At 46.8% G+C, this 12,497-nt stretch overlaps 1 protein-coding gene across 1 annotated transcript in view; it reads left to right on the forward strand.

The window, feature by feature from the left end:
• Positions 1-12,497, forward strand: part of PHF12 (PHD finger protein 12) — a 31,448-nt gene that overhangs the window by 487 nt on the left and 18,464 nt on the right. Inside the window, exon 2 of the mRNA XM_068154546.1 lies at positions 259-440. Within this exon, the coding sequence (XP_068010647.1) occupies positions 259-440 (182 nt within the window). The remainder of the gene's footprint in view (positions 1-258; positions 441-12,497) is intronic.

Below are 12,497 nucleotides of genomic sequence, written 5' to 3' on the forward strand. Positions count from 1 at the left end.
CCCACCCCCCCGGAGCCCCGTGGCCATAGAAGGAAGTGCGGAGGGACAGAAGCAGCTCACCCAATCCCCGGGAGAGGCCCTCCCGGACACGGGGCTGGCGGGCGGGGCAGGCCGTGCCATGGCCGTGTCCCCCCGTCCCCCCGCGGCGGGCCCGGGGCGCGTTCCCCGCGGCAGGCAGCTGGGAGAAGGGCACGTGGGGTCAGGGTCCATCCCAGCCCCTCAGAGCCCCTCTCTGTCTGTCTGTCTCTGCATGTGCAGCAAATCCAAGCCCTCTTGGCTCCCCCCAAGAGCGAAGATGGGGAAAAAAAGAGCAGGAGGCCCGAGAAGGAGCCCAGGCGAAGTGGCAGGGCCACTAACCACGATAGCTGCGATAGCTGCAAGGAAGGAGGGGATCTGCTGTGCTGCGATCACTGCCCCGCCGCTTTCCACCTTCAGTGCTGGTAAGGCTCGGCGCTGTCTCTCTGCGGATTTTGCTGTCCTGGCCCTGGCAGCACCTTTCCTCCAACTGCTCCCGCTTCCCGTTAGCTTCCTGCCTTGCCCGGGGAGGAGGGGAGAAAGGACATGGGGCCGGGTATTGCAGGCGGGAACAAAAAGGAGGTGCAAACCCCGCACGGGTTCTTCCCCCCGAAACTAATCCGCGGTGAAAAGGCCCTTTGCTGCTTTCTGCAGGGGGTGTAGGGGGGGGGTTCACCCACCCTCCTTTCTTTTGGAGCTGAGCAGAAGCCGAGAGGAGGAGCGAGGCGGCTGCCTGTGCGGCCTGGCTGCCTTGGTGCTGCCCCTGCCTGGCCTTCCACCTTCCCTCTCCGGAGCTTCCGATCTCCCTTCCTCAGCCCTTTCCAAGGGTGGGTTGCTTTTGCGGGGGGGTCTCCCGAGGGTCCTGTCCGGAGAGGGGGGAGCGGCGGTGGCGTCTCTGCACCAGGCCTTGACGTTCCCAGCGCTTCCGTGCTGCTGCAGCTGCTGGGAATAATGGAGGTTGCTGTCTCTGTGTCTCCCTGCCTCACTGTTTACAATATGGCGACCTTCCTTTAAATTATATTTTTATTCTCAGCGCCATTTTGGCTGCATATATAACTTCCAAACCCTTGCAGCGCTCCCCCAGTATCTCAAACGTGAAAATACCTTCCCTGTGGAAATGCGGGCCTCCAGACTTTAAAATTGGTGGCTTTTATTCTTTCCCTCCTTTTTTCCTCCGGACTCTGTGGACCTGCTGGTTTCCTCCGTGTCGCTGACTTGCTGTGAACTGGGGGCAGTCGGATCCCCTCTTGCTGGGAGTTGCGTGGCTTTGTTGATGAAGGCAAATCGTTCTGCATGCAAATCTGGGTGCCCTGTGGGAGCCGTGAGGTGCCGTTGTGGAGGCGGTGGCAAAGCCCTGGTCGGCAGAGGCTGCAGGAGGGAAGGACTCTGGCTGCCTTCCCTCGCAGCTTCCTTAGCTCTCAGCACAAAGCGACCTGCCAGAGGCACCTCAACTTTCCTCCCCAAAGTTTTTTTTCCCCGTTCTGCACCGGGAGCCCAGCCTCACCCGGGGCCGCCTCACCCCGATCTCCCCTTCAACAGTTGACGCCGGCGGTTTGTGTTAAATTAGCGCAGCCAGAGTGGATAATGGAGTGGAGGAGGGAGCGGGGCGAGTCAAACAGCTGGAGCTCGGGCGTACAGAGTATTCCTCCTTAGGGGAGATTTTTTTTTAACCACATTCCTTTTTCTCTTTCATGCTCTGGAGCTTTGTTTGCCACCCTGTTAGAGATGTCTTCTCTTTGCCTTTTTATTTCTTTTGTTGTTGTTGTTGCTGTTTTTGGGGGGGGGGGGTGTTCTTTTTGGATCCTTCTTCTTCTGCAGCTTGGTGGTTTGCTGGTGTGTTTATATGCTAATTGCAGGTCTCTGAACGCTTATTAAACTGATTGCTGATACCAGGAAAATTGACTGTGCGGTCACCGTTTTGTAGGGAGTGTCCCGTTAGCAGCATGTAGCCAGATGAACCCGACAATGCTCCAGCGTGCAGCCATGACATCATCCCTCCTACCCTGAGGAAGTGCTACTGGTGGTGGTGCACATCCTTTAATATTTACTGGGTGGACACTAATTATTACTTTTGTCCAGCATTCTTGATGTGCTTTGAGGGTGGTTGTTTTTTTTTCCCCTCTCAGGCATAGTTGCTTAAAAGTCAGTGTTTGCTCTCAGATGTTGCCAAACAGATCCTCAGCCTTCTGTCATTGAGGCTGGGGTGATGGCTAAAACTTCCCATTTTGAGGTGGAAGAGCAGTGACTAATGCTGTAGAGTTTCCAGGTTGACTGTGGATCCTAGTTAAACCTATCTGTAAATGAGACAGCGCTGTGCATATCTAAGTCTGGCTAAATCTTGGGGTTTAATTTGGCAGGGTTCTTGCAGTTTCTGAGTGGGAAACAGTTGTGTAAATCACATATCTGTAAAGCTTTGGTTTGCTTGAGTTAGATGCATTGTAACTGAAAAAAAAATATGGCTAATTAGTCATTCTTCAGAACAAAAATGGAAGGAGTGCTTCTGGTTACACCTCTTCACTTGTTGCCTTTCCTAGAGTATCTTCTCTTGAGTGTAGCCCAGACCCTGCTGCAAGAGGTGACATGGCCTGGACCCAGTTATTCTGCACTGCTCATGGACCTCTGTCCATCGCTCAGCCAAGTCCTTCCAGTGAGCCAGTTATTTCAAAGGGATACTCAGGTTTTGTGTTTGTGTTTTCTTCTCTTTAGCTCCTACACCTTGCTTGAAGTAAACTTCCGTTCTGCTTGTAAACTTCAGCCTGAAGGCAGCCCTTGCAACTTCCTTTCTGTCTCTCTTTGGGCTTTTTTAAAGAAGAGCAGCTGTAGTGCAATGCTTTTTTGAAGTCATTTGAATAGCAGTTTAAATATACTGCTGAGGCCTACTGGCTGGATTGTGCTGACAGCTTACCTGTTCTCTGAGTGTCTGGTTTAGTACCAAGTTGCATTTATTATCGATAGAGGGGAAAAAAAACCGAAGAGCTGCTCTTTAATTGGTCTGAGGTTTGTAATCAGTTGGATAAAACTGTGTAAGAGTGGCCATGCTGTAGTAGAAAATGAATGGCAAGGGTGTGATCAGCCCAAGTCATGCAGTGGGTTGCTTCAGTGGCCCATAAACTTGTATCTTCCTGTCTAGAGAAGGCTCTTCTGCGTCATGTTGTTTGAACCTGTAGTGAGAAAATTGGCTTCATTAGGTGTGTGTGATTCTCAAACTTCAGCAGTTCGCCTTAACTTCAACTTAGTACCCAAACCTCTTGTCTTCTGCAGAAAAGCAGACAGCACTAGGCCAAAATTCCCCAAACTTCCCAAGTCTGATAGTGTTACACATCTCTGATGGTAAATAACAAGTTTTGTTGATACACTGTGGGAACATCTGCTCTCCTGAGTCAATGTGGGTGGAAGTGGCTTCCCAATTCATCTGTCAGGGTGTTGTCTCTTCTCACAACTCCATCTCAGAACTGCTAGTTCAGCTTAAAACTCCTGCAGGTACTGTAAGCATCCATGGCCCGGGAGGGCTACCAGCCCTGCTGCCGGTGAGCTTGCCCGCTGGGAGGGGCACCGGTAAGTTTTAAATCCCATCCAGATACTTAGTTTCAACACGCTTGGATTAATATTACAGTCAAGTGAATGTCTTCAAGTTTGAATGTATGTACAGAGGGTTGGTTTTTTTTTTTTCCCTCTCCTTAATAATTCTTGAAAACAGAACGTGGGATCTTTAGCTCTGAAGTCTGCCTTTTGGTTTCGCTGTTTGCTCATAATCTGCTGCTCTGGGTAATGGTGCAGCGTGCATTTTCATGCTGATGTTCTGCAGTAACCCAGGCCCCTGGGAATGGTGTACGCTCCTTTAAATGATTGAAAACCAATTTTCCAGTTCCACTTCTATTCTTCTCCCTTTATATCCTCCTCCTGGCTATATGATTGTTAAATTCCCTTTATTTTCTTGAGCTCATGGTAAACTTGATTCACGTTGAAGTTGGTTTACAAAGTGACTGATGTTGCAAATTCATTACAGCTTCGCTGAAGGATTAGGAAGATCCCCGGGAGAGGAAAAGTTTAGTTAACAAGCTGGGGGAGGGGAGTGACAACAGGAGGGAGAACTAACACAGAACAGTTTTGTGTTTGTTTTTTCTGGGTGTGTTTTTTTTTGTTGTTGTTGTTTTTTTTTCCAAGTCTCACTGCCAGAGTTCGTGGTTGGAGGAGCTCAAATGTGCTAACCTGACCGAATGCTGCTCTTCAAGTCCCTTTTATAACTGGTATGCTGCTGGCTGTGAAGCCCTGCTAGCATGACAAAGTGACTTGGAGTTGCCTAAAGCTGACCAGCTGCCTATCACGGTAAACAGACAGTACCAGTTTTGTGAGCGGTGCCCAGCTAAAAGACTTCCCTTAGCTGATGGATCACCCTATGACTGTGATGGGAGAGGTAGGCTGCATCCTTACTGGGGGCTGCTGGCTCCATCAGGCTTTTTGCAGCACTTGCCTCTTGGTGTTTGTATTTGAAGCATTTGGCTCCGTTTCCCCTCCAATTTGGCAGTCTTTGCCAAAGCACTGTTGTCGAAGAACTGGCCTAACAGAGATGTCTCTGCAAAGAGGAGGACAAGCTAAACTAACCTGAGGTTTGCATATTTTCTGAGTCACTTCAAGTGTTTTGCACAAAGAACAGAAAAAAGTTGTTTGACTGCTAGGACATCAATAACTCTTTCCCCACCTTATTCAGGTCTAAAATGTCCTACCTTATCTTGGCATTTGGTCTTTGGCTTTGGATTTTTTACCTGGATATCTGTTCTGTGTGAGGAGAGGGAATCATCAGCTCTCTATTGTCTTAGCTAATCCTTCTCTTAAGGGGCATCTTTGGCTGCCCGAGGGCTTTCGGGTGAAACTTCAGAAACTTCAAATGGTCTGAAGCATCTGCTGCTGCAAAGGAGTAGCAGGATGTCCAGAAAGTGGCATACCTAACGGGGAACTGCCGAGGAGCAGGAGTTTAGTACATTGAATTGCATCTTTCATTGGCACTTCTGACAGCTTAGAAAAAATAATCTTATGGTTTAACTGCAGAACGTTTTTATTTTGAGGCTTATCTGGGTTTTGGGTTGTTTTACATTAAATGACTTGCAAAGCCCTGCTTTTATACAATTGCATTTGGAAGATCAGTCTGAGCCCCTTGTGTTCCAAACATTAATTTAAATGTATCTGTCTTAACTGATAGTTAGTTAAAATAATATTGTTTTAAGTATATATTTGTTTTTCTGTATCTTTTCTTCTGATATTTTGGTAGCACTGGGGCCAGCATAATCTCTCTCCCAAACCCAGAAGGAAGCAGCTGCTCTGGCTTCGTTTCTTGGTGTGAAGGGTCACTGCGCAGTGCCTGCAGATGTGGTAACATGATCAGGCTTGGCAGTTCTGTCCAGCACCACTGAGATCTTTTGCTCTCCTTATTCTGTCCTAAATCACTCGAAGCGAAGGCAGATAAGGTCAGCCTAAATCTATGAACTTCAACTGAGGGCACCAGAAAAACCATTCACAGTAAGAATTTGATGAGCTAACCTAATTTGGGGAGCTTGCAAACCACTCTTCCCACCTGTGTGTGTGTGTTGCTGGTGTTAAACTGAGCGTGAGCAGATTTTGCAGTGTGGGCAAGAGCTTGGGCATTCAAATCAAACTGTGGATTGCTGCTGCTGTTCTCAGCATCAGCGGAAAGGGGTAGGAGCAAGGCATTAGGATTCTGGCAAAACCAAAGAGGAGGATGTTCAACTGCTTATCTTGTGCCTTGTCTTCAGACATGGCTGCTGTATGGATGAGTATTGTGTCAAACATCCATAATGGCCTGGAGCTGTTTAAAAGGACACAGTATGAGGCTGTTAATAAGGGAAGTTCTCCACTGTTTTGTCCCTTTGCTTGGGAAGGTGCCAGTTTGTCGACTGGGAGTTGTGGAGCTGAGAAGTCTCTTCCTTGCTGCTGTGGGGTCCATTTTTTAATTGACTCCTCAAGTTCCCTAGGATGCTGCAGCTCGTTTCGAGGTGGGGTTTAGTGCTTTGTTGGTGCTGCTCTGGAGCTGGTCTTTCCTGGTATGTCAGACCTGCAGGCATGACTCACATAGCCTTTCAAAACGTGGAAAGGTCTTCCCAGAGGAATTCCAGCTCCTCCAGGCATTTGCAAAGGAAATTCTTAATTGGATTAGATTCGTAATACTAATCTGCTAATGACTGTTTGTTATGGAGATCTTGGCACTATCTTGTAAATATATTCACTCTCATTTTGCTTGCCTTGTGTCTTCTTATCACATACAAGCTCGGTGCTGTTTAGATTGTGCAGCCGCCTGCGGATCTTAGGGAGGGTTACTGTGTTTATTACACAGAATCATAGTGCTTTCATGATTCTTCCCTTTCCCTCCATTTCTCAGTGTTGCTTTGAGTGGGGTGGTAAGAGGGGAAGCAGTCATGATTAGCCTGTCTGACATCTGGCTGTGCCGCTCCAGGAGCGGCTGGACGGGCACCTGGGGTGCCAAGTGTCGCCGTGCTCTTGTCAGACACAGATCCATGTTTCTATAGTAAGAGTCAGGATCAAACATGGCTTTTTTTTACCCCTAAAACAGACCTTTATGATTTGGGTTGTAGATGTTGTGGTGGTGTGAAAAACACCTACACCACAGACAGGGCTCCTGTCTCTCTGTGTAGGACAGGCTGAGTCAATTCAAGATTTCAGTTGTAGCATCAGTACTGAAAGAGGTTTTCTACATAGCTGAGGCACTAACATAAATTCTTCCGTTTATTGACCCACATAAGCGGATGTTAGATTGTTTTTGTTGCTAGACTGACTCACTAGTACGTGTCAGGTCCTTGAGATTCTTCTGTGCTCTGGAGCCCTTACTAATCCTTGAGGTGGTAGCAAGCAGCAAGAGTCTGCTGTGAAGCAAGCAAGCAGTTGCTTCCACCAGAGGAAAGAAGTGTATCTTCCTGAAAGAAAGTGTTACAGCGTCTGAAGATTTAGGGAGTGCTGCCTATGGGAATATAAATCATGTGTGGGAAGGATGTACCTGGGTTTGTTTCAGGGTTTGGGTTTTGTTTTTTTCAACCAGTCAGGAAGTGACTTGTGAAAATGCTGCTGTTATCTGAGGATACATTGTGGCTTTGTGATAGGGCTGTGAAGCGCTGGATTTGAAAGAAGTGAGTGTAAGCAAAAAGCAGCTTGCCACATCAGGTTACTGGCTCAACTTGTGGGATTTGTGATTGTCAGAGCCAGCTTTTGCTTCTTACAGCAGTCAATTTACACTGCCTCCAACTCCACCACTCACCAGATGTCTGCCTAGCTTCCTCAAAGGAATGCTGCACTGTCCAGTGACTGTAAGATAAGTAAGAACAGTGTGGTACCTTCCCTTTAATAATGGGGTTGGCAGGTATCGGTTGTAACACAGTAACACTTTTTTAGGGCATGGAGTAAATATTCCCTATAGGCAAAAAAAAAAAGAAAACAAAAAAGAAGAAATCCTGTAAATCACTCTCTCAGTTGGTGTATTGGATCTTGAGTACAGAAGGCAAAGAGCATCTCAGCCAGCTGGGGGAAATCGAGCGCCTGAACCGAGCTCTAACCTATTTCTGTTGACGTCTGCTCTGCACGAGTCACTTGAAGTAAACTAGATGGAGCTGGAGATTACCGACTTTGAACCCTGCAGAAAGTGGTGGCCTGAGGACGTAATTTAGCAGGCTGAAAACCCCATGCTGAATTTCTGGCAAGCACCAGTGATTGGTGTGAAACACCTGCCTGTACAGCCTCTGTCTCCGGGCAAGGCATCACGTGAACTTGCCGGTGGCCTGCCTAGAATCACAACAGGGGCAGAGTATGAAGGTGATCTGGAAAAGGCAGAAAAGAATGTATAGCCTGCTCTGAGGGTGGATATTGCTGTTGCTGCTCTTTTCCTCCTTTTCCCCAGTGTTCTTGGGGAAGCCTAGTCCACATGTACATGAATTATACTTCTCCTGTGCCTGCATGAAGACAGATTCATACTTTTGCTTTTATGAGCCTGTCCTTCATCCTCTTCTGATGTGCTGCTTTCCTTTTTTTTCCACCATATTGCTTCTGTCCTTTCACCCCTGTCTCCTTTGAACACATTCTATATGGCTAGAGCTGAATGTGTGCACTCTTCAGAAACCTCACAGACCTGTGTTTTGATTATTTTATTTCCCCCCCCCCCCCCCCCCCCCCGGAGATGTCTCTTCATTTAATATTCTTTGAAGAACCAGATTGGATGAAGCAACTCTCACTAGAGCTGTGTTGTTCCTCTGCCTTCTTTCTTCCCCCTGATGCTGCCCCATGTGTCACGATCTATGTAAAGATCTGAACACTTAATAATGAATCTGGACATTGAATTCAGGCTATTGTTACTATTGTCTGCAGTGCAGGCAGGGGTGGTGCATGGGAAAGAAACAGGAGTCTGGATGTGCAGAATACCTCAGTTTCTGGGCCTGACCCACATTTTTCAAAGTCAACAAGTTTTCCTATTGATTTCTGCTTACAAATGCAAAGCTGGACAGTTCTCTGGCAGTTGTATCCCCAATAGCAGAGTTCAGAACCATCCAAACTAATGAAAAATAAATCAAAGCCCCTCAGTGCAGTACAGGTGATAACTCTACAGTTTTTACATGCCCATTTGTGTATATAGCTGTGTAAGTGGGTCTGTCCATAGTGAAATTTAGTATCTTATAAAAGCAGTTTTTTTTCCACTGGTTAAGGAGGGTAGTAACTAATGGGTTGCCTAAGGAATGGTCTCTGTGGGCCAGGTTCCTCCTGTAAATAGAAGTAACTAATGACATCAGGTGATCAGATGTTTACGTGCTTATCCAGTTTATTGGACTGCCCTTCTTGTCAGGTCTGAGACAAAAATGTTCTACTGCATCACGTTGGAGGGAACTTTTCTGATTCCCTGCGAGTCTCATGATTGCCCATGTGGGAGTGCCTGGGGAGGAGGCTGGACCCCTGGTGAGCCCTGGCAACGAGGGAAGCAAGGTGAGGTAGTTAACACCTACTTTCACGAGGTTATGCTTAGATCTCTCCTCCCAGGATGACACTAGCAGAAGCAGTTTGTCACAGGCTTCAAAATCCACTAAACACTCCTCCTCACAACAGAGCGGTGCTTTGGCACGTGAGGGAACACCTGGTTCTTCAGAGCACAGTAGTGCTGCTGCCAGGGACTTGAGCTGTGGTCAGCACAATGTGTTCTGCTCTTGCAGTGTGGAGCACTGACTGGTTTAGAAGATAGAAATAAGCGTGCAGTGAATGAATTTTGGGATCTAGCGTACCTGGCAATACTTCTTAAACTCTGATGAGTTCAGCTCTTCCCTCTGCTCTAGTACTAGACAGATTGTCTTGGTGTAACATTATTGTTTTTTCCTTGCATGCATCTTGCTTCTCACTGTCTGGCCATGTAACAGTGTTTTAATCCTGCTCTCTGTCTGTTGCTGAACCCTTATTTCGAGCTCTGGCCATGCTGTTGGAAAGATGCAGGCTAAGCAGATCAGTGTTCCAGATGATGGCCTAATTGGTGACCTGTGACATGCTCATTTCAGTTTCTTTCCTTGCACAGTGCAGCCAAAATCATCATGTAGTGACCTGTCCAGTGATGTCCAGGTCTTACTGAGGCTACTAATTTAGAACTCTTTATATGCAGGGCAAAGATTGGCACTTCAATGTAAACAACCTTTTGCTGGCTGCTATCAACCTGTTTTCACTAGGTCCTTCAGGGCCACAGTTGAAAGTATAGCAGTGGGTGCTCTGTAGTTAGAGAACTGCACTTCTGGCTTCAAGTGGGTAGAACTTTCAGGGGAGCCTAATTGAGACCAGGAAGTTCCTGAAACTCAGTTGTAGTGCAAGCAGATTGTGCTCAGAGGTCTGTAAAGAATTAAAATGATGCCTAAAGTTTGCTGCTCTCCACACTGGTACTTGAGAAACCTTCAGCTTCATCAGGAAGATTTTCTTGCACTCCTGGGTGTCATGACTTCATCCATCTTAATGAGCAGAACTTGCAGACCTTCACTGAGTAATTTGTTCTGAGGGATAATCCTGGCATTGCTGGAATAGACAGCTGACAGTATTCCTAGTAACCATCTCTAAGGTAATGAAATCTGCCTTCTGTCTTCAGAAAATAGCAAACTCTTTGCTGATCCAGGAGTTGAAATAAAAAGGTAAAAGAGTTGCACTTGGGAGGAACTTGAAACCAGCTGCAGCTGTTGGGTTTTTTTGTCTGTTTTTTGTGTGTGTGTAAGGTAGAGGCTCTGAGCTCTGGGTTCCAGGTGTCTTCCTCCTGCAGGGTTTTGGAGCAGCTGTGGACAGAAGTGTGTAACTTGGGTGCAGTAAAACTGTTTCCAAGAACTGCATTTGTAAGTGATGCAACTCTCTCTGTTTCTCAATGGGGCGCTTGTGATGCACTGACAGTGAGGTTGGTTTCCTGGTTTGTTTTAGTTACGGCTGCCACAGAGGCCCTGCTGCAGGAAGCCAGGGAGCCTTGTTCTTTATGAAGCTAGTGGAACAGCTGTAGCTCTATCCATCTTTGGGGGATAAGTAGGAGTCCAAAGGAAGAGCTAAAAGCCTTCTTCCTTTATCTAACTGGCAAACATAACCAGCATCCTTCATTATAAGCCTGTCTTTGACTCATGGTAAGTTACTGAGAAGATTTTGAAGAAGGAAAAACGTTCCTGCCTACGTTTTTTCTTCGGTGGAGTTATACTGTTTTCCCCTGCACAGAAAAAAAAAAATATCTGAGTCTGATTGTTGAAAACTGCTGACATCAAAGAAAGCTTTGCTAGACACCACTGTGTTTTCCTGCTGCCATTATCCCAGCCCAGAAGCTGGCTGTAGCCTGCTGGGTCCAGAGCAGCGTCAACGCGCCTTTGACGCAAGATGGCCACCAGGAATGTCATGTGTAAATAACTTCAGGTTTGCTTATAACTGGTTCCTTTGAGAGCTGTGGCCCAGTTTGTATTGAGGAAGGTGCCATCCTTTGAGCATTTGTTTACTTATTTATTGAGGTCAGCAAAGTGAAGAGTAATTACGGGATTTAGCCTAACAACAGGCATCTGATCTAAGGTATGAGAGCTCCAGGGTGTGAAATTGAAAAGCTAAGTGGCTTCGGTGGTATTGTTTGCTTGACAAAAACTCCTAACATGCAGATTGCCCCTGTGGATTATTTTATTTTGTTTTAAATTTCATCATCATCATTTAAATTTTACTTAGGGAGCTTTTACATAACTGAATGACCATGGGAGTTAGTGCAAAAGGTAACGAGAGCAAGTCCTGGCAGCACAAATCCAATTTGAATTTCAGGAGATGCTACTTAAGTGTTTGTTAGAAGCAGCCACGAGTCCTTTATTACAGCAGGTGATCTTGTACCCGTGCCTTGGAATAAACATCTGATAAACATCTCCTTGAATTCACAGAGGCTAATTTTGAAAGGCAGCCTCAGTTCTTCAGAGCAGTCTTTGTCTTAAAATCAGAAACCTGTGTTGCTGAGCAGATTTGGGTGACACCAAACCTTGCAGGTGAAGCAGCACTGGCCACCGCTCCTGCCTGCGATGACAAAAGTGGAAGCTTTCGAAACAGAAATTCAGTGAAATGGTACAGGACAGCTGATTGGTGTGTAGCTGAAAGGAGATGTGTTGTAACTGAAGATAAAGTTGGTGCTGTGCAATTCCCGGTCCTGTTGGCAGCGGACTCTAAAGGCTGGAGATCTGCATGCTAATGAACCTGTGAAAGCGGCGGTGCTGCTCCTGCCAAAGCGCTCATTCTCACCTTGGTTCTGAAGATGGAGTATCTTGCTCAGATTTAAAAATCAGTTGCTCTTATGCTTGCATTAAAAGGTTGAAGAATGTGGTTATAACTAGTTAATTAAAAGAGCATTCTTTAGCGCTTCCCTGGCTTTATGCTGAGACCCAGGAAATGCTCTCTGCTTGCAGAGGGGCCGGCAGTGCAGGAGCAGCATTCATCAGTCTTTGTTAGTGCGGAGAGCTGCCTTGATGAACAGTTCATTAACCAGGAGAAGCAGAATCAGTCTTTTAATACACTTGCTATAACAGCTAGGCCCTGACAGCAAACAAAAAAAAAACCTCAGGAGGCTAGTTTGAGAGCTAAAAGCTTGCTGCTGGTCTAAAACTAATCTTTTCCCCCCTCCTTCCACAGGCTTTCGGGTGGCAGCGTTCATTAAAATACTTCTCTGAGTTGTTGTTTAGGAGGAGCCTGTACGTAGGATCTGATGGCTGCAGAGCACGTAGTTCAGTCATAACAAATGGTAGGATAACATAACACACTTAAGGAGAAACCTGTTCTGACTCTTCCAGGCACCTCTCAAGATTCACCGTGGTGTTAATTGTTTTATTGTAAAATGCATGAGATTGAGGTAACAGTTAAAGCAAATAACCAGAGGCATCTGGCAGCGTGTGGGTCCCTGGCACGCCGCGCGTGTGCTGGAATGGGGCAGACATGTTTCCAGCGGTTCAGGCACGCTC

The sequence above is a fragment of the Melanerpes formicivorus genome, unplaced genomic scaffold (assembly GCF_026170545.1).
Source record: "Melanerpes formicivorus ecotype bairdi unplaced genomic scaffold, bMelFor1.0.p_v2 SCAF_29, whole genome shotgun sequence".
Classification (NCBI taxonomy): Eukaryota; Metazoa; Chordata; class Aves; order Piciformes; family Picidae; genus Melanerpes; species Melanerpes formicivorus.